The sequence below is a fragment of the Rhinolophus hipposideros genome (genome assembly GCF_964194185.1).
Source record: "Rhinolophus hipposideros genome assembly, chromosome: 5".
In the NCBI taxonomy this organism is placed as follows: domain Eukaryota; kingdom Metazoa; phylum Chordata; class Mammalia; order Chiroptera; family Rhinolophidae; genus Rhinolophus; species Rhinolophus hipposideros.
Window position 1 is genome coordinate 19,024,756 of NC_138051.1, and position 26,346 is coordinate 19,051,101.

Consider the following 26,346-nt stretch of genomic DNA (forward strand, 5'->3'; position numbering starts at 1 on the left):
AACCAACTGAGCCATCCGGCCACCCCAAAACCTTGGATTTTATATTTTGGAAGGGAATAGTTTTTTGGGCAAGCTTATAAAACAGTTATCATCTTCCTAACATTTTCCGTTTTACATTTCACACCTGAGCTAATCACACTCTTTTAAATTGGTAGGTGAAAGGTTGACATTGGTGAATCTTAGTATACTTAGATATTAGTGTTCATAAAAGAATGAACAGCTATGGAATGCATGTTTACTTATTTTGCATATAGTCTTTATTCACAGTATTTTGTTTTCTTTTACTCGTATAGGGAGAATTCAGGGTAGGCTTTTTATTGTTTTATCTCCTAGAGAAGCCTCCTGGAGGTCACATAGGTTACTGTACACTGGCAGTTTACAGTATGAAATCTCCCAGTGTAATATTTGATCATATGACTACCAATAGTAAAATGCTTTCATTTCTTGAGGAATTTATCTGTGCTAGCAGATAACGGAAAATAAGAGAAACAAGACATTTCTGCCCGTGAGAGTTGTATAATCTGAAGAAGAAGCAAGATTTAAGATTTAAAAAACAAAACAACAGAAAAATGGACTCAATTGTGTATACTGTTTTTTATCCTTATTTAAGTACTATATGAAAATAGAAAAATGTGGACATCCATCTATTTTCATATTGTATATTTAGAATATTTTAAAGTCGGCAGGAATAGGTGGGCTAAAACTTGAACCTTGAGCTACCACCGTTTAATTTTCTTACAGCACCTCTTTGATCAAAACCCATAGTGTTTCACCAACCTTTGAGTTAAAAACCATTCAAACTGAATTTCAAGGTCCCAAAGGTTCTCCATAATTTACTTTTTTTCTTCCCCTCTTCCACATTGGCCTCTACAACCTTATTTTTTTCCATTACCAGTAAGAATGCCCTCTGATTTATCCAGAAAGATTTCTTCAAGATTTCTTCAGGAACTAGCAGTTCTTATTGTCTCCTTCCTTAGAGGTCCCCACTCATCTTATTTTCATGAAGTCTTTTAGCAAAAACCAAGATAAATAAAAAGCACAAAATGAGAAAAGTAGACATAAATCAAGTGGACTGTATTATTGCATTTATTTCCCACTGCTCAGATTACACTTTAGCTTTGTCTGAGGAGCCATTTGACCTATCCATTTTTTCTCTCTCCCATTGAGTAATTAATCTGTTTTATTTTCAGAAGTTCTGATGGTTTTTCAAACCTCTTTATTTACACATTTTCAAACATTTCTTTCTTTTTTTAAATTAGTTTCAGGTGTACAAAACAATGCAATAGACATTTCACACCTCACAAAGTGATAACCCCTCATACCCCAATATATTGCCCCTCTGACATTGTATATAATCTATTACAATTCCATTGACTCGATTCCCTAGCTATACTCCATATTCCGTGACTATATATATTAAATTATAGTTGACATACAATGTTATTCAACTTCAGCTCAAACATTTATTTCTTAAAACATATTAAACATATTTTATACTCTGTGTCTAATTCTAATATCTCAAGTTTCTGCTGGCTCTTGCTTATAGTGTTTTGTTTCCACATGAGCCTGGTGGGTTTTGACTATTAACTCATTCCTTAGAACTTGATATATGGATATTTCTTCAGAGAGAATATGCAACTATTTTTACTTGTTTCTGTCATTCACCTGAGGTCACTACCAACTCTGGACCACTTAAAAATTTTAGCTAGTGGTTTTTCAGTTTTAAACATGTTCAAGAATTTACTTACAGTTATGTATTCTTAGAGTACCTTTATTTCCCCATTCTACTCAACATCAAAATCTAGATGAGCAGATTTCCTTGCTACCTCTTTATTTCTTCATGGTACCCTTTCCATCTTGAAAGTGTAGCCTTTTGGGGTCCTAGCTCTTTAGAGGGGACTCACTATGTTGGGTGGGCCCTATGTTTCGTGTTCTCTCTCTCTTATCCTGCCGAGTAGTCAAAAGGGAGTTCAAGACGCACTAGTATTTGGCAGATCTGTTGCTTTATGACTTCAACTCACTGTGTATATCTTCACCCTCCTGGCTATATTAAAAAATTTTAAAGGTAGGGACTTGTGTCACATGTTCTAAAGTTGCACATAGGAACAGTATAATGCAAGCTGCACATAGGAACAGTATAATGCAAGAACAATGATAACAATAGCAGCATTTTCTCTATGACATTCAGTTTACATGTCTTATGTGTATTATCTCCTTTAATCTTCCCAACATTCCTCAGAGGTAGATATTACCCACATAACTGTTGAAGAATCTCAGGCATAGAGGGGTTAAGGAACTCGCCCAAGTTCTCATAGGGGAGCTAGTACTCTGGAGCCCACATTCTCTTAAACATATGCTACTGCCCAAGTGGTTTTATTTGAGGATAATAGGAAATACGGCATGATAGGACCAACTCTTCATGGGGTCTTATCTGCCATACAGAATTTTGACATAATTTGGTAGGCCCTTCATAATTAAGTATAATGTCTTAGGAAAACTAAGGTGGTAGCAATGTTGAAGATTAATTGAAGATAGAATCACATGCCAGTGTAGTAGACTGGCTAGATTAACGGCATCTAGCCAAATGACCCTTAGTAAATTATTTAGCCCAGAAGACAAAGGGATGATGTTATTTATGATGGAAGGTTTCAAATGTTTCTATATAAATATTATATAGTGCTGAAAGTTCGTTTTGGGAAATGAACATTTTTTTATTTACGTCACTTTAAAAATAATATTTTCTTAGAGATAGAAGACAGTATAGTTGGCATTTATACATAACTGATATTTTTAATAGCAGCTATATTGAAGTATAATTTACATATGTAAAATTCACCCTTTTAAAGTGTGAAGTTCAGTGGTTTTCAGTATATTCACAGTTGTACAGCCATCCATTACTATCTAACTTCAGAACATTTTAATCAGCCCCAAAAGAAACCTCACATATGATTGATACTTAACTGAGAGAGCAGTCTTTTATCTGAAAATGAGGAAGTAACATCCTCGACTCAAATGAATAGTAGCTGACTTATAACCATATTTAGCCAGTTTTCTAAATTAGATCAAGATTTGATACAAAGATTAGATTGAGAACACATTGCCTAAGTTATTTTTCTCTTTTAACTATTGAAATCCCCAAGCATTTGATTTACAGATGTAAGAAGTAATTAATTCCTTATGTCATAAACAAGATGTGGCTCAGCAAATATTTTCTTTAACATGAGGTTTTTGCTTTTAATATCAGCATGGTCTTTTTGTTAAGTATTACAAGAGAAGAACTGTAAAATCTATCCTGCTTAAACTACCAAAAAAATAGTTCTAGCGGATGTCTAGGTTTTACCTAGAAACTTTATAATCACTTTCCCTTTTCATTTAAGATGCCAGTGACAGTGGGCGTTCTTATAAAACAGTCCTGGACCGTTGGAGAGAGTCTCTTCTTTCTTCTGCTAGTCTATCCCAAGTCTTTCTTCATCTCTCCACCTTGGATCGTAGTGTGATATGGTCTAAATCTATACTCAATGCTCGTTGTAAAATCTGCCGAAAGAAGGGTGATGCTGAAAACATGGTACTTTGTGATGGCTGTGATCGGGGTCATCATACCTACTGTGTTCGACCAAAGCTCAAGGTATTGTTTTCTTCTTCTACTTCTCAGATTAGAATTGAGATTTTGAGTGAACGGTGATTAATGATAATTTATGTGATTTGTCAGACTGTGCCTGAAGGAGATTGGTTTTGTCCAGAGTGTCGCCCAAAGCAACGTTCTAGAAGACTCTCCTCTAGACAGAGACCATCCTTGGAAAGTGATGAAGAGATGGAAGACAGTATGGAAGGTGAAGATGATGAAGTTGATGGTGATGATGAGGAGGGTCAAAGTGAAGAAGAAGAGTATGAGATAGAAGAAGATGAAGACGACTCTCAAGAAGAAGAAGAAGTCAGGTAAGTCCTAACATAATAAATGAGGCTTCGAGTCTTAATTAGACAATCTCTTAACAATTCAAATACAAATAGAGTGGTTGGAGTCCATAATTTTTTTAAGTAGTATATAATATAGTAGCCTGAAGTTATCCTTGCTTTATGTATTATAAACATTTCAATTTTTCCCAAGCAAGTATAGTATCTGCGTGAGCTTAGCCAGATCATAAAATCAAGTATGAGTTCAGCTTTGGACAGGAATGCCAGTTCAGACCCACATCAAGGTTGATTTTACTTAATTTTATGCCTAAAGAAGCAAATAAACAGTCCAGAGGGTATTCATGAGATAAACATGGATGCAGCTTTCCAATGTTTCTCTTGCTTTCTCAAGGAGTTAGACCCAAATTTTGGTGATCTTGGCAGTCAGAGAGAGAGAGATACCAGGAAGCACATTATATTTTTATATTTTACCACATCAGCATTCAGAAACAACTTCTGTACTACCATAAAATCCAGAATGCTGCAACTTACTAAGCTATGCCACCCAGGCCTAATCAGTGGGTTTAGGGCCTGGTTACTCCTGCTGTGGCAGTGCTGGACCAATCTCCCCATATTTGTTCCTAAGACCCTCCCTCTTTTTAACATTTGAACTCCATTCATGTGGATCAGGAAAGCAAATGTGAAGCAAGGGCAACCTAGAACTGACAAAGTACAAAAAGGCCACAGTCTGAGGAGGGGAAGTAGAGAGAACCAACCCATCGATTTTGATGTTTTTTAATAGTTCCAACTAGCAAGAGCCATATTCCCTTAGCTTATAAGGGCAATATTGTGTTAAGCATAAAGAGGATAAAGAATTTGGAAAACTCTTGGAAATATTTTAGATAAACTGCAAGTTCAGGTAAGTGGGGAGATGGATAAAAGAAGGCTTAATGGGGTTGTTTCATCCTTGTCTACAACTTAAAGGCAATTAAAACATTGAGTGTAGTTTTGTATTTTACAGTAAGAATCGGAAGATGGCAGAGAGATTCTTGGCTTGGTATTCAGGAACCACAGGTTTAAGGCAGCCACTGGCCAAAACTGTGGGTTACCTCAGTGTCGGTGATAATGAAAAATGACAGTCACTTGTAGCATACATAAGGAGACAGAAGATTTGCATTTTAAGATTAATTCATCATTCTTTTAAGTTTTTCAATGTGATTAAGTCTATTTATTGGTTCTGTAAATTTTATTATAGTTTATCACAATTTAGGATTTGATTTTCATGACTATGTCGTGCAGTTACCAAAAAAAATAGTCTTTTTGCATTACAAAGAAATATATGAAAACATATTTTAGATCTCCATGAAAACTTTGTTAACTGTAAATTTAAAGAATTGAGTATAGACTACGTCTCAGTAATATAGAAAAGTAATATATGTAGAACTCATTGGCTGAATACGAGAACAAGGGGAGTAGAAGTAATCATCTATTTATCATTGCTCTGGACAATAATTGTGTTTTCTAACAATATTTATAGCCCACCAAAACGAGGAAGACCACAAGTTAGATTACCAATTAAAACAAGAGGGAGACTTAACTCTTCTTTCTCAAGTCGTGGCCAACGACAAGATCCTGGAAGATATACTTCAAGGAGTCAGCAGAGTACACCCAAAACAACTGTCTCTTCAAAATCTACTGGTAGAAGCCTAAGAAAGATAAAATCTGCTCCTCCTACAGAAATGAAATCTTTAAGAATTGCCAGTCGTTCTACTCGCCAGAGTCATGGCCCACTGCAAGCAGATGTATTTGTGGAACTACTTAGTCCTCGTAGAAAAGGCAGAGGCAGGAAAAGTGCTAATAATACACCAGAAAATAGTCCCAACTTCTCTAACTACAGAGTCATTGCCACAAAGTCAAGTGAGCAGTCAAGATCTCCAAATGTTGCTTCAAAACTTTCTCTCCAAGATAGTGACTACAAGAGAAGAGGCAGGAAAAGACAATGTACAGGTATGAAGACGTCTAATTTAAACTATCCTTATCTAAGAAAATGGAATAATTTGGTGCAAAGATTGAGCATTGAGATATTTCAGGAAGGCTGTCACTAAAATATACAGAGTTTTTAGGGAGCAACCTGACCTGCAGCATAATATTCATTGAATGGGCAGCTCTTTGGGGAATATGAAGATAAACTATATTATTAGTATTTCTACTAGTGTAGCAGGGTAGTTGTAAGAAATTTGCAAACATTGTTTTTAATGGAGAGATTTGGCCAGTATTTGAACAGTTGCAGAATAACACATTATAACACATTGCATTCTCTTCCTTCAAAACACACATACTCATTATCATCTAGACAAGCTACATTGTGACATACCAAATTTGCCGATGGTAGAGAATTGGGGGCATTGATACTGTTAGGCAGTGATCATCAACTATCTAATTCTGATCATTGTTGTTTATGGTAATCTTCATCCATATAATAATCTCTTTATCCATTTTTCTCTTCAATCATATTCTTTTTGTTGTTAATATCAGTAGTAAGAAAAATTTCCAAAAAATGAAGTTAAATAAAAACGCTACTGTTCTTTGAAGAATTGTAGATAGGATATATTGCATGATTCAAACAATGACAGGATTAAGGAACTCATTGGTGAAAGAATGGAATCTAATTTGTCTGTTTTTGAAGTTGTTTTGAAATATACGTTAGATTACTTTCATGTGTGATTCCAAGATGTGTTTGTTTTTTTTAAATACCCACCTCATAGCTGTGATAAGTTTTCTTAAATGGTGACAATTTTATTATAAAATAGTGTTATAAAGTTACATTACTGTATTTATGATCAGGTGATGTTTGATGGGGAAGTGTCGGGTAACTTCGCACCAAGATGTAATTTAGCTTTTCTTATCTACTTATCTATTTTGCTTTTCCCTGAATCTGAACTCACAGCTGTTGGGAAAAACAGTACACCTGAAACATTTTTATTCAAAAACACTCTGCTTTAAAAAAAAAATAATAATGTGTTGTTAACTAAATTGTGAAATGACTAACCTGGTTAGGGGGAAATGTGTGGATTAACATTTAAGTAGAGCATTAAAACTCCTGAATTCATATATGGATTATACTACCCTTTTCTACTAATTCATACATGTTAGATTTCATTATACACTTTAGATTTTATGAGAAAGCATTTATTTTTGAGAAAGCATTTTGCTTTGAGAAAATTCTGCAACTAAAATTAAGATTTATAAGAATAATCTTTTACTTTATCATTGAGAATTTTCTGTTATGCAAGATAGTTTTTAAATAGACCTAGTTTTAAGACCTGAAGAGAACTTTCCTAAGTAAGCAATACTGGAGAATTGCTTACTTTTATTTTACTGTACTTGAAAATGTGATTTTAATAAAATGGAGTAAAAAGTCCACCAACTTTGTGTTCTAGAATTTTCTCTTGTGTTACACTCATTTTATAATCTATTCCCAATGAATGTTTAATTCAATAGGAAATTTTTAAGATCGCAAAGGAAATAATGAATATTGGATCCAGATTTTCATATATCTCAGAATGTTCGTTTAATGTCTCATTATATAGTGTCAAATTTGTTTGAATTTAGTTTGTGTTCATATGCCCTAGTTAGCCTGTAGTGATCAAATATTTTGCTTTGTCGTCACCTAAAATTAATTATTTATTCAGAATCATCTCCCATGACACTGAATCGAAGGAGTTCAGGCCGACAGGGAGGAGTTCATGAATTGTCAGCTTTTGAACACCTTATTGTAGAATTGGTACGGCATGATGACAGCTGGCCTTTTTTGAAACTCGTTTCTAAAATCCAGGTAATGTTACTAGACTACATAAAATGTTTTCATGTATATTATCTAATTTAGTCTGCATGGCAATTTTGAGATAGTCCAAACACCTGTTAGTCACTTTGTACTTTAAAAAAAAAAAACAACTTGGAAACTTGGTTCCTATATTGAAAAAAATGGAGTTAGCAGTCTCCTCAGTCCCTTCTAATCATGTGACTGATTCTTGTAAGTGATGACATGTGTTGAAATAACCTCAAAGTTTTTATTGTATATAATAAATATGACTAGAGTTGACTCAACTGAGTATCATTATTGGTATTTCTATTATTGTAAAACAGTGGTTCTCAAGCTTCAGCATATACCAAAATCACCTGGAGGGCTTATTAGAGCACAGATTACTGGGTCCTACCCAAGAGTTCTTGATTCACTAGGGCTGGGATTGATGCCCAACCATCTGCATTACTGACAAGTCTCCAGATGGTGCGGTTGGTGCTGATCCAAAGACCACAGTTTGAGAAACATTGATGTAAAAGATAGGTACTCTTAAATAATAGAGATGGCCTAACCCCCTAACTAAGGGATTAGAGATGATGCTATAGTTTTTTATACAGTTGACATGAACAACACAGGTTTGAACTGCACAAGTCCACTTATATGTGGATTTTTTTCAATAAATATAGTGAAAAAATTTTTGGAGACTTCTTAACTACCATGAAGCAATCATATCAATTACACTAGGCTACCATAAAACAATCATTATATCTGTAAATAAATATGAATTTCTTTTTCACATTATCTTTTCATTTTTGACATCTAGTGTTAGTAATACATGTAACATCCACAGTGTTCTGTATCCTATAAGACAATATTGATGTAGGTATGGACAAACGATTCATCGTGTAAACAGATGACATGAACTTAGGTAAACTACGGTATCAATAAAGTACAGTACTGTATATTTTCTCTTATGATTTTTTAATAACATTTTCTTTAGCATATTTTATTGTGAGAATACAGTACATAATACATATAACAAAATAAGTGTTAATTGACTGTTTATGTTATCAGTACGGTTTCCAGTCAACAGTAAGCTATTAGTAGTTAAGTTTTGGGGGAGTCAAAAGTTACACACAGATTTTCGACTGCACATGGATCAGCACCCCCTAACCCTCTAACCATTGTTCAAGTATGTACATATGCACATACCTATATGGCAAAATGTGATATGCTACAGCAGCAATAGGACAGTGTTATAGTAATATAATAGAAGTTATATAATGGTCTTTCCAAAGTAGGGAAGCAAAGGAGATTGAGCATTTTAGAGGGAGGGAATAACAGAATTAGAAACTTTTATTGAAGAACTATTTGGTCTGGTCATTGAAGTAAGATAGAATTTCAACAATGAGAAATGGAATAAGACATTTCAGGAATCAGTGATGATAAGTTAAAAATCCAAAAATGAGAATATGGGGAATGACGGTTAGTTTGAATGGAGCAGACTAGTTGGACACACTATATAAAGGGTCTCATTTGTCCGTGTTTAGGTGAAGTTTCTGAGTGAACTACTGACATGAGTAGAATTCTACTTCAAGATTTCGAGAGCAAGAATGTAAAGAATTAATGAACATTGAATAGCATCTTATAAAAATTAAATCTCAATTTGACTCTCATTTTTCCTGAGTTTTTGTGTTGAATTGTTTTCTTACGTACATTTTATTCTTTATTACAAATGATAGATACATATAAAGGTAGACAGAGCACAAACAAAACCATAATCTTTTCTTGTTCACAGTGAATTGTTAATATTTTTTATAGTATTAAATAGGCTTCTACAGCATTAAATAACTAAAATGTATTATGTGGTTTTAATGGATAATAGTATTCAGAGGGTAATATGCAGTTGCTTTTAAATGCAAAACCTTCATGTATTTGACCACTTATCTCTGATAAACTTTATATAGGAGAGATAATATTTGAATTATTTTACAGGTCCCAGACTATTATGACATCATCAAAAAGCCCATTGCCTTAAATATAATTCGTGAAAAAGTGAACAAATGTGAATATAAATTAGCATGTAAGTAATTTTTCTCTGATAATTTTTGTTTAAAGAGATAGAGGCTGTTTTCCAGATATACAAACAAAAATTATATTTATACACTTAAGTACTTTCACTCTAATCTCATTTGTTTTTTTTCTTTCTAGCTGAGTTTATTGATGATATTGAGTTAATGTTTTCGAACTGCTTTGAATACAACCCTCGTAACACAAGTGAAGCAAAAGCTGGAACTAGGCTTCAAGCATTTTTTCATATTCAAGCTCAGAAACTTGGACTGCACGTCACACCTGGGAATATGGATCAAGTTAGCACACCACCGGCTGCAAAAAAGTCACGAATCTAATTTTGTCCTTCTAAAGGACATATTTAAGGAAAACAAATTGTTCATGAAAATGGAACATTAAATCATGCTATAAAGCACACATATGTATAAAGCAATAACAACTGATTGACCACTTTGAAATGTGGCCTGCACTAGAGTCTCAATTTTAATATTAAGCACTCAGGAGAATGTAGGAAAGATTTCCTTTGCTACAGTTTTTTCAGTATCTGATAAGTTTGATAGATGTATTGGATACAGTACTGGTTTACAGAGGTTTTTGTACATTTTGAGATCATTCATGTGTCCCAATATCTTGGAAAATATTTTTTCACCTATGATTTATTTTGTCATTGATGATTTTTCTTAGAAGTGTGGTATTAAGGGAGATTTATCTGCACAGATAAATCTTCTGTTATAGCACAGGTTAGAAAAAGTATGTATGTCTAAGAATTGTTCAGTGAGCACATTCTTTCAACACTACACATGAATGAGTCCAATTTTATATCCTTGAAGTGCTGTACCAGTGCTGGCTGGAGGTATTAAGTCTGAGTTTATTAACTAGATATTTATTTAGCATTCAAAGTAATTTGTGAATTTGTTTTGTATTTATAAAATTTGTACCTGGAAAATGTTCTTTAATTTTTTAAACATTTTACTGTTTTTGTTTTATTTCTCTTAACTTCCTTAATGATCAGTCAATAAAAGGTAACACCCTCCCCTTTCCCTGACAGTTCTTCCAGTTTTACAGAACTGTATTATAAGTTTCTATGTACAACTTTTTAAGTGTACAAATAAAATGATACATTTTTTTCAAGTATTCTGAATTTCTGGAACTTTTACAAATCAGAATTGGCCTTCTACACCTGATACGTGCAGACCATAGGAACCAATGTTTCATTATACCTGAATCTCTAGACCAGTGGTTTGCATCTAACTTTGCCCATTCCCTTGAGGAGTAGGAAACATCCCATCAGTAACATCTATGGAAAATAGGAAGTGCTATTTCTTAGGCTCCGAAGATATACAAGGGCCTCAGTTTGTAGGAGTGGCTGTTCCTGTTTAGGAGGCAAAAGGCAGGTGTCCTCTCTAGGGCTTTTTGGGTTCTCCCATCCCTCTATTTTCTCATCTAAAATCCTGATCACGCTGTATTCTCATTTAACTAGGTTCACTTAATTGGGAAGTTACCCCTCTTTCATTTCTTTCTCAGATACTTTGAGATTATCAATTCTCTGGATTATTTGTGTGAATATGTTCATATATATAAATTTTGGTAAATTTGTAATCATTTCATATGCCAATAACCAAATTTCTTAGGAAATTTTACTTAATAGCATTTAAATATTCAGGAGGGAATTTTGAAATATTTAAAACATTTAAAAATAAATTATCTGATTAATATTCTTTTATTTTTTAGTGTTAACAAGTAATTTATATTTGTTTTTCTAGACAATAAGCACTAAGAAGGAGCCAATTTTGCCCCACTACTTATTATTTAGTCTGAAAGTCAGTTTTAAAACTTGCAATTTATCATACACGTTGCCTTCTTAGACCCAGTTAAAATAAGACATTGCCTTTTAAAACCAGCCCAGCCAGATTTTCTTATACACAAAAATTATTTATTCCCATACATACCTGCAGTAATTGTAATTTTATACAGCAACAAAGTTAACACAAGGATGTATGGTAGTGGTTGACATGATCAGGAAAGCAGTCAGCATTATTTGACTTCTATTTTGCTTTAATGTTCTTCTTTAAGGAAAAATGACTATAATGGAATAAGTGGAACAAAGACATAAAGTCCAAGATAACGAAAGAGACATTTCAGTCAGCTGGGTACCTCTCAACTGAGTTTAGTCGCCAAACCCAGATAAATTCTATTTCTAAAAGTACTTGATTTGTAATTGCAAGAGAGTGCCAGAAGAGAAAGAAATTAGCACATTGTGTTACATACCAAGCCCATTAATAGAAAAATTTTTATCCTTTATACCTAATAACTATGGGAAATGCTTTTTAGGTTAATTAGAGCAATTCTGTAAGGGTTTTGTTGTTGTTCTCTCCATTTTTCAAATGAGATTTAGACTCATGAATTTTTTTCTTAAATACTTGCCCAGTATTAGAGAGTATATGATACTAGGCTGTTCCATCTTTCCATTACTAAGGTACCTCCAGGAAGATGAGAAATAACGCAGGTGTTTGTTTTTTTTTTGTAGATGTATTTTTATGTACAATATAAAAGGGTGGACAAAAGGGAAAATGTATATGGGAAAATGTGTATGTATATGTAGTCATGTCAGATCATAGTTTACATCACATTTTTTGGAGTGTTATTCCTTGTAAGCACATGATTCTTTTCCTTTTTTATCTGTAGTTTTTGAAGCTCTCTGTTCTCATACTCTTTAGCCATGTGCTCAGAATATGTTCTGAAGGGTGCATGAGTATTGAAAAACCTGCTGTCTTCCAAACTTTGAATTTAGTTCCCATGTGTATTTGGCTACAGATCCTATTTATATTGGCTGTAGGGTCCTTACTACTACCTAAGCATATGCAGAAATGTGTTCGAAACAGAAATTTAGTATGTATGGCAAGGTAGCTCTTCTTCCAACGTAGTGCATTCTCTCACTTGTTTGCTTTTTACTCCTGTGTTAAAATATTAAAATTTTTTAGGCTTTTTCTTGAGAGAAGAGGAGGTTTGGTGAATTTCACACGTGGGTACATTGTTTGATTTCAAAAAAAAAAAATGGGTCAAATGCTCAGGTTAGTTTTTCTAACACCAGGAAGACTGTGCTTACGTATTCCCTATTAGCCTTTATATGCACTGTCGAAGACAGCTCACAGTGTTAAGATATCAAAGCAAACCTCTACATTGGAATAGATATGCAGGAACATCAGTGTATGTAAGTAATTTAAAGGTGTGCGAATGACTGAGCAACCCTTTAATCTTTCTATTCATTCTTTTCTCATAAAAGTTTTGTCTTGGAAGTTTGAGGAAAAAGTTTTGTCAAGAAAGTTTGAGGAAAATATATTCAGAGTATTGATGAACAAATCTGTAAAATGTAAGGTTGTCCTTTATGCCTTTGATTTAGTCGGTATTAGAGGTATATTTAATACTTTCCCTAGTAAAATGAAAAATTGACTCTAGTCATTAAATTAATGGTCATTGTCCAAAAGATAGAAAATGCTAAATATATAAAATAGACATAAACTCAGCATATAACTTTTCAGATAATTTTCTTCAGCAAAAATGAGATCATGGTATACCAATCATTTTAAGCAGCTTTTTCACTTAGTGTGATACACTTAGTGTGGATACCTGTATTCATTTATGTGCTGTCCAGTATTCCATTGTATCTGGGTCTCCCTCGTTTAGAACGCTTCTCTCAGATATCTTAGTCCTGCATTTATTTAACCAGTTATCTGATAACAATTAGGTTATAAAATATAATTTCCTTGGGATATTTTGGCTAACTATAATTAACTCATGTTAGTAATCATTTTTAGGTATATAACAGCTGATCTAAAGACCAGAAGAGTGACAAACTAAAAAATGGATAATGGGGCAGTATAGCATTTCTACAGCTAATAGGCATTTAATTTTTAATATTTTCCAGCCTTGGCTTCTTCTTGTGGTATTTCCTCTTTTGCCTTATCACATGTACTTTTTACTGTTTAGTCACCACAATCCTCTAGGACACGGTTTACCAGACTTTCTGTAAAGGTCCAAATAGGAAATATTTAAGACTTTGCCAGCCATCCATCTCTGCCATAGCTATTCAACTCTGCCATTGTAGCACAAAAGCAGCCAGAGACAATATATAAACTAAGGTGTAGCTGTGTTACAGTAAAACATTTTTTTTCTACACTAAAACTTTTATTTGCAAAAACAAGTGGTGGGCCAGATTTGGCCTGCAGGATGTAGTTTGCTGATCTGTGATCTGGAATGAATAATAACAGAATTTAAACAAAGGTATTTTAAAAACAGGAAGAACTCTTTATTCCCTTTACGCTCATCATTGGTTCTTTTTTATCCGAGGTCTGTACATCGTCCCTGAGCAATCGTATCCAGTCCTGTGCTGAAACAGCAGCTGCCTTATGCTGGTCCGCGGCATCTGTGCGTGAAGGAGGAATTGCTACTGGGTTTGACATCCTGCTGTAAACAACTAGAAAACTGGAAAAGCATTATCAAACTTTTCATACATTGGACAATAGTGTAGATCTATGCAAGACCTCCCTATAACTAGTTATCTTCCTAAATACCAAAATTTAGCAACTCAATTTCTTATTAATTTCCTTTCCCCATTAACCTACAATGGGATTGGCTTGGCCTGTGCAATCTGACACCATTCCATCAGCCTTGTCTATCACTTCCCCACCACACCATCTATGTATTGGTTCCTGTCGCACCGGACTTTGTTGTTTCTCAGATATTAGGACTCTTCTAACATCATGCCTTTTAACTGGCTGTGCTTTCCACCTGAAATGTCTTTCTACCATCACTTTACCAGCTGGTTTGGTTAAAAACACCCAGAACAGAGTTTCCTTTTGGGATGATGAAAAGTTCTTTAAATGGAGAGTTGTGATAGTTGCATGAAAGTATGAATGTACTTAAAAATAGTTAAAATGGAAAGTTTTATGTTGTGTGTATTTTACCACAATGAACTTTTAAATGGCAAATTTTATGTGTATTTTACCACGATAAAATATATAAATTTAAAACACCCAGAAATGCTAACTAAAACACAACGAACATCTATTTAAATTCATAGCTGAGTGGCCAAGACAGTGGTTGAAAAAAACATTCTGATAGTGACATGATCCGAAGCTGTAGTTGTCCTGGTGAGAGTGGGCAGCAGGTAAAGATGGTTTTAATAATATGGGGGTTTGCTTATAAAAACTACATGGCAATAAGCCCTGGGGCTCATTCAAATAAGAGTTGAATTAGAAACCCATATAAAATCAAAATTTTCATACCTTTATTAAAAATGTAGACTGGAAAAAAATCTGCAAATATGTGGTCCAAAATCTATAAGGAGAAAAAACAACTATAAAAAGAAATACTCAGGACTCCAAGATGGTTACTATGGCAACTATCAGGCATAGTTCCCTATTGTTACCTATGTTGACTAGTTCAGACAAATATAAAATTGGCCTTCTATAGTTATAATACAGTCTTCGCTATTGCCCAAACAAGCTATTGAGGATTTGTGCTGATTTCTTTGATTCCATTTATGGTGTTCATTACTGGACCCTTCATGCCTTCTTGGAATTCTTTTTTTTTTTTTTTTTTACATTTGCAAACTTCATTTTTTGCTATGTCACATATCATAATTTTTTTATTTTTCAATTACAGGTGACATTCAATATTATATTAGTTTCAGATGTACAACATAGTAGTTAGACATTTATATAATTTGTGAAGTGACCCCCCAAATAGTCTAATACACACCTAGCCTTTGTTTTAAAGTCTCTTTTGGCTGGTATAAATATTGCTACCCCAGCTTTTATTTTTATAAAATATCTTTTCCTATCCTTTTTCCTATCCCTTTAATTTGGCTGGTTATAAGTATTGCTACTCCAGATTTTATTGTTGTTTGTTTCCTTTTTCATAGTTATTACAGTATTATTGACTATATTCACTATGCTGTACTTTACATCCCCATATATTCTCTTTTTAAAAGATTTTATTGGGGAAGGGGAACAGGACTTTATTGGGGAACAGTGTGTACTTCCAGGCCTTTTTTCCAAGTCAAGTTGTCTTTTCAATCTTAATTGTGGAGGGTGCCATTCAGCTTCAAGTTGTTGTCCTTTCAGTCTTAGTTGTGGAGGGCGCAGCTCAACTCCAGGTCCAGTTGCCGTTTCTAGTTGCAGGGGGCACAGCTCACCATCCCTTGCGGGAGTCGAACCAGCAATCTTGTGGTTGAGAGGACGCACTCCAACCAACTGAGCCATCCGGGAGCTCAGCAGCAGCTCAGCTCAAGGTGCCGTGTTCAATCTTAGTTGCAGGGGGCGCTGCCCACCATCCCTTACAGGACTGGAGGAATCGAACTGGCAACATTGTGGTTGAGAGCCCATGAGCCATTCGGGAGGCAGCTCAGCTCAAGGTGCCATGTTCAATCTTAGTTTCAGGGGGTGGAGCCCACCATCCCTTGCGGGATTCGAGGAGTTGAACTGGCAACCTTGTGGTTGAGAGCCCACTGGCCCATCTGGGAATCGAACCGGCAGCCTTCGGAGTTAGGAGCATGGAGCTCTAACTGCCTGAGCCACCGGGCCGGCCCCACCATCCCCATATTTTGTAATTACCAATTTGTACTTATTAATCCCTTCCCCTTTTTCACCCATCCCCCCAACCGCCCTCTCACCTGGCAACCATCGAAATGTTCTCTGAGTTTCTGTTTTTTTTATTCGTTTGTTTTGTTTTTTTAGATTCTACATATGAATGAAGTCATATGGTGTTTGTCTCTCTCTCTGTCTGACTTATTTCACTTAGCATAATATCCTCTAGGTCCATCCATGTTGTTGCAGATGGCAAGATTTCATTTGCTTTTCTGGCTGAGTAATATTTTGTTGAATATATGTACCACATCTTCTTTATCCATTCATATGTTGATGGAAACATGAGTTGCTTCCATATCTTGGCTATATTGTAAATCACGTTGCAGTGAACATATGGATGCATACGTCTTTTCAAATTAGTGTTTTTGGATTTTTCAGATAAATACCCAAAAATGGAATTACTAGGTCCTTCTTTGTATCTTGTCATAGCCTTTGTTTTAAAGTCTCTTTTGGCTGGTCTAAGTATTGCTACTCCAGATTTTATTGTTGTTTGTTTCCTTTTTCATAAAATATCTTTTTCAATTCCTTTAATTTCAGTCTGTGTATGCCTTTCAAGCTGAAGTGAGTCTCTTGTATCCAGCATATGTAAATGTCTTGTATTCCTATCCATTCAGACACCATATGTCTTTTGATTGGAGCGTTTAGTTCATTTACATTTAAAGTAATTGTTGATAGATATGTAGTTATTGCCTTTTATTATTCATATTTTTTATCTTCTTAAGGAAGTCCCTTTAACATTTCTTGTAATACAAGTTTGGTGGTGATGAACGCCTTTAGCTTTTTTGTGTGTGGGAAGCTCTTTATCTGTCCTTCAAATCTGAATGATAGCTTTGCCGGGTAGGGTAATCTTCGTTATAGGTCCTTTCATCACTTTGAATATTTGCCAGTCCCTTCTGGCCTGCAAAATTTCTGTTGTGAAATCAGTTGACAATCTATGGGAACTCCCTTGTAGGTTATTACCTGATTTTCTCTTGTTGCTTTTAAGATTCTGTCTTTGTCTTTAGCACTTGGCATTTTAATTATGTTGTATCCTGGTGTGGGCCTGTTTGGGTTCATCTTGTTTGGGAATCTCTACACTTCCTGGGCTCATATGCCTATTTTCTTCACCATGTTGGAAGTTTTCCATCATTTTTCCTTCAAATACATTTTCAGTTTCTTACTCTATCTCTTCTGGTACGTTTATGATGGGAAGATTGGTCTGTTTGATGTTGTCCCAGAGGCCCCTTAAATTATCCTCATTTTTTTTTGGATTGTTTTCTTTCTATTGTCCTGGTTGGGTATTTCCTGCTACGTTATCTTCCAAATTGCTGATTCATTCCTCTGCTTCATCTAATCTGTTGATTCCCTCCAATGCATTCTTCATTTCAGTTATTAGTGTTCCTCATTTCTGACTGGTTCTTTTTTATGTTTTATGTCTCCACTTTCATGTTTCCTATCTCTTTGTTGAGGTTCTCTGAGATCATTGAGCATCCCTTATAAAGAGTGTTTTGAACTGCATCTCGTAGATTGTCTCTATTTTGTTTAGTTCTTTTACTGGATCTTTGTTCTGTTTTTTCATTTGGGGCATGTTTCTTTGTCTCCCCATTTTAGCTGCCTCTCTGTGTTTGTTTCTACATATTAGGTAGATCTGCTATGTCTCCGGGTCTTTTCTTGTTTTCCTTTTTTTTTTTTTAATTGGGGAATATTGGGGAACAGTGTGTTTTTCCAGGAACCATAAGCTCCAAATCAAGTCATTGCTTTCAATCTAATTGTGGATGGTGCAGCTCACTGGATCATGTGGGAATCGAACTGGTGATGTTGGTGTTATGAGCACTGGGCTCTAACCAACTGAGCCAACCAGCATCCCCACCAGGTCTTAATACAATGACCTTACATAGTAGGTGTCCTGTCAGGCCCAGTGATACAGCCTACCTGATCACCTGAGTCAGATACTCCAGATGTGTCCCTTGTTGGGTTGTCTGTGCCCTTCTGTTGTAGATGAGACTTAATTGCTGTTGGCATATGAGTGGGAGTGATTACCCTCAGGCTGACTAGGTGTTAGGAATGGCTGTGACTACAGGGGAGCTGTTGTACAGGGGCTGACCCTATGGAGCAGGATTCACTTTAGCAAGGCTCTGGTGCCTGCTGAGTCTGCCCTTTGGGTGTGTCATGTGTGGAAGTGATTGGATGGTGCTGTGGTGTGTTGTGAAGCTGGCCACTAGGTGTACTTGTTCTGGAGCCTCTTGGGAGGGGCTCTGATACAGGCCAAGTTCAGCCACAGTCTGTACCCTGCCTGGAGCCACTTGGTATAAACTGCAAAGTAATCTGCAGATGGTTCCCATTTGTGCTGGAGTTGCCTGGGAGAGGCTAAGCTGTGAATTGAGGCTGGCTCCCACTAGTGCCAGGCTTGGGGCTGCACAGCAAGAGGTACAGGGCACATGATGCCAGATGCTGCTTGTTTTGGGTTTGTGAAACTTTGAGAGATTTTAGGAAAGTCTGCAGCATGAGCCAAACCGTTTGTATGGGAAAAGCCACTGGAAGTGGCTTGGGTGGGCCAGAAATTTGGGTAGGGTGGGTCTCAGGGAATCACCAGGGCAGGGCAAATGGTGTTAGCTAGGTTGATGGAGACACAGAGATGGCACCTGCCTGGCATGCTGGGTATGGGGAGGGCTCAACAAAAGAACAGTGGCTTCTTCCAGCACTTCTGCCTGGGAGAAATCTGCCCCTCAAGCCCTCACCCTTAGTCCAAACAACTCAGTTCCTCCCCCTATGTCTCTGATGCCTTTCAAGTTGCTGCCCCAGCACTGGAGCTCAGAGTGAGTGAGACTGTCAGTGAATAAGTCCATTCCCAGGCCCTTTAAGAGAAACACCTGGGACTCCAGCAGCTGTCTGTCTCACTCAGCCACAATCTCTACTGGTTTTCACAGCCAGAAGTTATGGGGACTTCTCTTCCCAGCACTGGAACCCCTTGGGGAGCCTGGTGTGTGGCTGGGACCCTTCGCTCCTCAGGGAGACCTCCACAGCCAAGGTATCGCTGCCAATTTTTAACCATTATAGGTTGGCATGGGACCAGCCCATTCCTTGTGTCCACCAGTCTCAACATGGCTTCTACTGTATTTCCTTAGTTATAAGACTTCTATTCAGCTAGACTTCAGGCAGTTCTCAATGATGGTTGTTTTGTAGTTTAGCTGTAATTTTGATGTGGTCATGGGAAGAGGCAAGCACAGCATTTACCCACTCCACCATCTTGACCAGCATTCCTTTCATGGAATTCTTATTACCAGTGTTTCTGAAATTCTTCCCAGAGATATTGTCATCAACATTTGAAAGTGAATCTAAAAAGGAAGAAAAAACAAAAAATAAAATGGCTGCAAAGTTGGAACTAGCAAAATTTCTTCACGAAATGATTACAGAAATGGCAAGGAAGAACAGTGCTAAGCTGGGAGATGGCTCTACACAGTTCTCATCCTACATCAAATAGGTCCAGACGAGCACTAAATGAACTAAATGAGTTAGTTCATTTTTCCAAACTATTTGAGGATCAGCTAACCCTGGAGCTGCTTGCCCTTTACAAACTGCTAGAATTGCAGTCCATTGGAACCAACAGTTTGTTCCATTTTCAGCTCCTGATGAAATTAAAATCTATTAAAGCAGATGATGAAATAATTGCCAAAGAAGGGGTGAGTGCTTTGAGTGTGTCAGAACTACAAGCTTCCTGTAGGGCCTGAGGGATAAGATCCCTGGGTCTCACTGAGAAATAACTAAGACAACAGCCAAGAGAGTGGCAGGACCTCCATCTGAAAGAGACTGTCCCTCCTCCTCTGCTACTGTCAGGAACCTTCTACCTGATAAATGGAAGCCAAAGCCAACTGAGATCTCAAAAGTGGGGAGGCTCCAAAGACAGATATTCCTGTGGAATCCCCTATTTCCCCTGAATCCAAAGAGAGCATGGTGGATTTGGCAACTCAACTGAGGGATACTAAGGATGAAAAATGTTTGCAGGGGCCAGCCCGGTGGCTCAGGCAGTTGGAGCTCCATGCCCTTAACTCTGAAGGCTGCCAGTTCGATTCCCACATGGGCCAGTGGCCTGTCACCCACAAGGGTGCCAGTTTGATTCCTCAAGTCCTGAGCTGCCACTGAGCTCCTGGATGGCTCAGTTGGTTAGAGTGCATCCTCTCAACCACAAAGTTGCCAGTTCGACTCCTGCAAGGGATGGTGGGCTGCGCCCCCTGCAACTAGCAACGGCAACTGGACCTGGGGCCGAGCTGTGCCCTCCACAACTAAGACTGAAAGGACAACAACTTGACTTGGGATAAAAAAAGTCCTGGAAGTACATACTGTTCCCTAATAAAGTCCTGTTCCCCTTCCCCAATAAAATCTTAAAAAAAAAAAAAAACTATGCAGCTGCCACCAGTTGTATCATCACCCATAACACCATCAACACCTACTTCATTACCTAAAAGATTCATCACTTCTGCTAAATAAGGTATATTCCAGGCCAAATCACAAAAGATAACCCAGAACAGGAAGGCACATAAGGACTGGACCATGAGGACTACTAGAGAATGAAACGGTCCCTCTCCAGCTTCCTGCCCTCAGCAGTGGCTCCCACATAGGACCTCCCAGCTAAGACTGTCTGTCTGGCCTGGGTGGAGGATCAGCCACTCAGTCCTCGGAGCAGTCTTTTGAGGCCTTCAAACCAGTCCAGATTACATCAGCAGTGAGACCAACTTCAGACCATTTAGAAAAATATAATTGTAAAACCCATTTCCTCTGTATCATCTCGTCATCCCACAAAACTTTGTGTAAACCACCCCCATGTTGTTTTTAATACCTTCATATTTGTGCCCATGTTCCTTAAGGGAGGAAACCTTTTGCATAATGATATCAGCTTAGTGCCTGAGGTAACTCTGCCTCCTATCACTTGGTAACATGAGTAAGAATTTGGGAACTCCAAAAAACATTATAAGAGCACCCGACCAACTTTTTCAGAGTTATTTATCAGTAGGAATACTCTCTGGAAACAAAGTATGAGATGGAATGGATGTACTCTCTAGTAAGATCTTTCTGAATGTAAAGAAAAAGCTCCTTGGAGAACAAAATGGTGAGTTAAATAGAAAACAAGTTATCCTTAGTCACACTCCCACTTCTAGGATGATAAAGTAAGCATCCTTTTCCATAATCCTCCCATTCATTATAACTAAAAACCCTGAACACTATATATTACATAAAGCAAACTTAAGACTGAAAGGTGGAGCAAAAGCAGACTGACTAGGGACCTTGGGATCCAAGGAAAGACACAATGATGAGTTCCCTGGGTTTTCTTTTTGGCTCATATATCCAAAGAATGCTGAAAAAGCTGGCCACCAGAAATTCCAAACGAAAGAGAAAACCACAGCAAAAGCTTTCTCTAGCCAAAGGATTAGGAAAGAAGCTGCCTAGAAAGAAAAAACCATTTAGACAATGACTGCTCTATTTCAGCCAAACACCATAGAAAAAAAAAATGACCTCACCTACACTCATACCAGCAAAGACGATATGGGAGCCTAGACTTCCACCCTCATCAGGATAAAATGAGGTGTCCCAACACCCTCAATGGAGTGGTATTAGAGAAGACCAAGTAGAGAGTCTGGATTTTCATCCCCACCAGTGTCAGTGGAGACCATGTGAGGGACTGGGGACTCACACCACTACCCAGCAATAATGAGGAACACCCCTTTCTGGTGTCAACAGAGGCTGAGTGGGAAACTTGGACTTCTACCTGCATTTGACAGTTACAAGTTAGTGCCTCTACTTCCCCTGTCAGTGAGGTCATAGAAAGCCAGCTAAAACAGAAAGTTTAAATATGATCCAATTATAATACGAAAATGTCCATGTTTAAATTGAAAATTACTCATACAAATAACCAGGAAGATCTCAAACGGAATGGAAAAAAAAAAAAAAAAAGATGTGAACACCAAGATGAGATGTTAGATTCATTTGACAAAGAAGTTAAAGCAACCATAATAAAAATGCTTCAGTTAAGGTCGACCCAGTGGCTCAAGCGGTTAGAGCTCCATGCTCCTAACTCGAAGGCTGCTGGTTCAATTCCAACATGTGCCAGTGGGCTCTCAACCACAAGGTTGCCAGTTCGATTCCTCGAGTCCCGCAAGGGATGGTGGGCTGTGCCCCCTGCAAGTAGCAACGGCAACTGGACCTGGAGCTGAGCTGCGCCCTCCACAACTAAGACTGAAAGGACAACAACTTGAAGCTGAACGGCACCCTCCACAACTAAGATTGAAAGGACAGCAACTTGACTTGGAAAAAAGTCCTGGAAGTACACACTGTTTCCCAATAAAAAATCCTGTTCATTTTCCCCAATAAAATCTTTTTAAAAAAAAATTGCTTCAGTTGGCAATTATAAACATACTTGAAACAAATGAAAAAATAGAAAGTTTCCATTGTACTAGTTTTCTATTGCTGCTATAACAAATTACCACAAATTTAGCAACTTAGATGATACAAATTTATTAGTTGTAGGTCAAAGTCTGAACCGAGTTTCACTATGCTAAAATAAAATTTCTAGAGTGCTGCTCTCCTTTCTGGGGTCTCCAGGGAAGAATCCATTTCCAGCTTCCAAAGGTCACCCATATTCCTTGGCTCATGGCCCCCTTCCTCCATCTTCAAAGATTTTACATTTCTCTGTATCTTTCTTCAATAGTGACATCTTCTTCTGACCACTGCCAGGAAAAACTCTGATTTTAAGGACCCATGTGATGAGATTACATTCACCCAGATAATTCAGGATAATTTGAGGTCCTTAAATTAATCATATCTTAAAAGTATCAAGAGAAATTTTAAAAACTACATTGAACAGAATGAAAACGTAAAAAAAACAATATATCAAAATATGTGGGACACAGCTAAAGCATAACTGAGAGGGAAATTTATAGCACTAAATGCATCCATTAGACAAGAGGAAAAGTCTCAAATCAATAAGCTTCTACCTCAAGAGCCTAGAAAAAGAAACCCTGGGAGCTAATCATACCAGATGGGCCTAACAGAAACAAACACAAAACTATTCTGGATGGACTATGCCTCAGTCCAGGCTGCAGAATATTGCCACGATAAAGCCCCATTGACAATGAACTCACCATCCAAACTACATAAATAATATACATGAGTGTCCACTGAGAGGCAGTGTGGTGTGACCAGCATAGTATAGGCTTTTAATTCAGAGATATCAGGGTTCAAAACTTGGCTGTGTCAATATATAGATGATACAATCTATACAATTGTACACTTGAAACCTATATAATTTTACTAACCAATGTCACGCCAATAAATTAAAATAAAAACAAAAAACCTGGCTGGCTGTGTCTAGTCAACATAACTGCTGTGATCCTGTTTCCTCATCTGTAGGACGAAGATGACACAATGTGTCACAGTACTTTTGTAAGGATTCAGTGAGAAAACACATGCAAAAACTCGCAGATAGCTCCCAACTTTTAATTTTTTTTATTTCATTAATTTCTCTTAGAATTTAGTCCCAGGAAAAAAACTGTTTCTCCTTACAAACTTTATGCTTCTTTTTATTAGCTAACTAGAGCTATTTAACTGAAGGACTTTCCCTTTTGTCTTGACCATCAAAAAACTAAAGGCTAATCTTTAATGTTTCATCATCTCTGTGCCCTTTAAAAAACTGAAATATAATATACATATAGTAAAGTGCAATATCTCAACCCTGTGTCTTTTAAGCAACTTTAAACTCCTGTGTTGCTTTTTTTTTTTTTGGAGGAATTTACAGTGTAAATAAATAAATGGATGGAATGACCCCCTAGTCATTTTCTCATTGTTTCACACTCTACTAAACTTTATGCAACTATCCCATCACTGTTTCTCATCTACATTTATCCCACACTTGCAATTTTCTATTTGAAGGGTTAGAAAAGCAATATGACTCAGAATGATTCAGTCTGCAACATTATGGTAGCAAAACAGCTCACGCTAAAGTCCTTGGATGCTGATGTAGGTTATGGATCAAATGATGCCAGTGGGTACTAAAAGTGACATAAACTCATTATGGGTTTTTCGTGTGTGTGTGTGTGTGTGTGTGTGTGTGTGTGTGTGTTGTTGTTGTTGTTTTGTTTTTTTGTTTTTTGTTTTTTTGGCTTTCTCAGGGCAAGGTGGAAGTTGCTGAGACATTTGAGTATTTGATGTTTTCTTTCTCATTTTATAATGGTTCTTTTTTTGTGGTTATTAAAAGTTGAGTATTGGTAGAGATGAGAATATCTGTTTTCTGAGTCTCTTACAAGTAACTATTCTTAACCACAGGGACAGATAAGCAGAGACAATGAAAATGTACTTCTTGTAGATCTGCTTGAAGAACTATTCCTGAATTATCTGCTTAATTTACCATTAGGGTTAATAATTGATTAGTTAAGCCTTTCCGTAGAAAGGCTTGGGCCAATAGAATACCAGGCACACAGTAGATACTCTCTAAAATAATACGGCTGTGAAACTTGCAGGAAAGAAAGCCAAGAGATGTGTGTGCTAGGCTGTGTTACAATAGGATATTTAACTTCATCCTGAGATCTTCTGAATCTCATTGAGACTAGATTGTCTCATTAATTCTGAACAAGAAAAAATAAGTTTTTTCTCAAGCCATGTGCTTCTTTATAATACTTCCTAATACTCTTCCTCCATTTCAACTCAGCTTTTTTTCTCTCTAAAGTCTAAACTAACTATGTCAGATTTTCAAAGTACTGTATTTATTTAACTTACCGAGTGGCCTAACAATGCTGCCTCTTAGGCCAAACAGTCAACCAGTCCTGACCATCTCTTGACAACTTCTGGAGGGAAATGAGCAAACTGCAAATCAGAAAAAAAGAAAAAAAAAAACACACCTGAAAATCCATCCTGTGTAATAGAAAGCAAGAGATCTGTAACTAAAATAAGTTATAAGTTGATGGACTCACTATGAACACTTTGGCTACATCTGGTAGAATTACAGAAAGTATGTTGAGAGTTCACATATGTTAGAAATCCCAGCAGATCAAAGACTCTTAGCTTGAACTCTTTCCTAGTAGATCTAAAAACATCTGCCCACTCCCCTCCAACATAAATGTAGAAGAAGCTCTTCACCTCTAAATATGCATGTTACTTTGAAGGTAGGAATTCTAAGGGCAGAAGCTTAAAGAACTAACTTTTTGAGATGAAGTCTTCAGCAAAATTATTTTACTAGATAAATGCAGTTATCACATTTTAAAAAATATTTTGACCTATGGCCAAAGAAAGATAAATGGTCAAAAACAGAGCAAGGGTTTAAAAAATTTTTAATGAATGTCAATTATTTCCTTTGGTTATTCCTATTTCATAGAATATAATGGGCTTCTTTCTTCAAATTTGGATCAAAAAGTATATTACTACATAGTCAAGACAAATTGTCCTCATTGGTTTGGAAAGGCCTTCATAGGACAAAGATTGTCAGAGGACCTGGCCAACCACACAAGCATTGTCTTGACCATCTTTGAATAGCCCAATAAAAACCTGTTCTCTGGTCCTCTTCTATGGTGTTCCTTCTGAGTTACGCAGGAATTAGAGGCCTAAATGCAAAAAAAAAACAAAAGTTTTAAATTATTTGAAGAATATGTAGGAAAATATTTTATATTAAGATTGAATAGGATTTCCTCTTTCTCTCCCTCATGGTTTTTATTATAGAAAACTTTTTAACATATACAAAATCAGAATAGTATGATGAACCCCCATGTACCTATTGCTCAGCTTTGACAATTACCAACTCATGGCTAATTTTGCTTTATTTAGCCCTCTAACTCCCACCCCATATTATTTTGAAGAAAATTCCACTCATCACATTATTTTATTGGTAAGTATTTCAGAATGTATGCCTAAAGGAAAAGGGACTCTAAACAAAAAAGACTCAATACAATTATTACACTAAAAAAAAAACTTTAATAC

General features: G+C 36.6%; 1 protein-coding gene and 1 pseudogene across 2 annotated transcripts in view; both read left to right on the forward strand.

Annotated features, from left to right (window-relative positions):
* The window catches only part of BAZ1A (bromodomain adjacent to zinc finger domain 1A), an 80,051-nt gene extending 69,155 nt beyond the window's left edge, over positions 1-10,896 (forward strand). The window contains exons 21-26 of the mRNA XM_081050109.1: positions 3,378-3,625; positions 3,710-3,936; positions 5,429-5,898; positions 7,584-7,726; positions 9,689-9,776; positions 9,905-10,896. Coding sequence (XP_080906235.1) covers positions 3,378-3,625; positions 3,710-3,936; positions 5,429-5,898; positions 7,584-7,726; positions 9,689-9,776; positions 9,905-10,101 — 1,373 coding nt within the window. The 3' untranslated portion in view covers positions 10,102-10,896. The remainder of the gene's footprint in view (positions 1-3,377; positions 3,626-3,709; positions 3,937-5,428; positions 5,899-7,583; positions 7,727-9,688; positions 9,777-9,904) is intronic.
* A 7,192-nt stretch (positions 10,897-18,088) lies between these two features.
* LOC308497825 (LETM1 domain-containing protein LETM2, mitochondrial-like) lies at positions 18,089-20,874 on the forward strand (annotated as a pseudogene). Its single transcript has 2 exons — positions 18,089-20,402; positions 20,804-20,874. The product of its transcript is annotated as an LETM1 domain-containing protein LETM2, mitochondrial-like (transcript).
* The last annotated feature ends 5,472 nt before the right edge of the window (positions 20,875-26,346 follow it).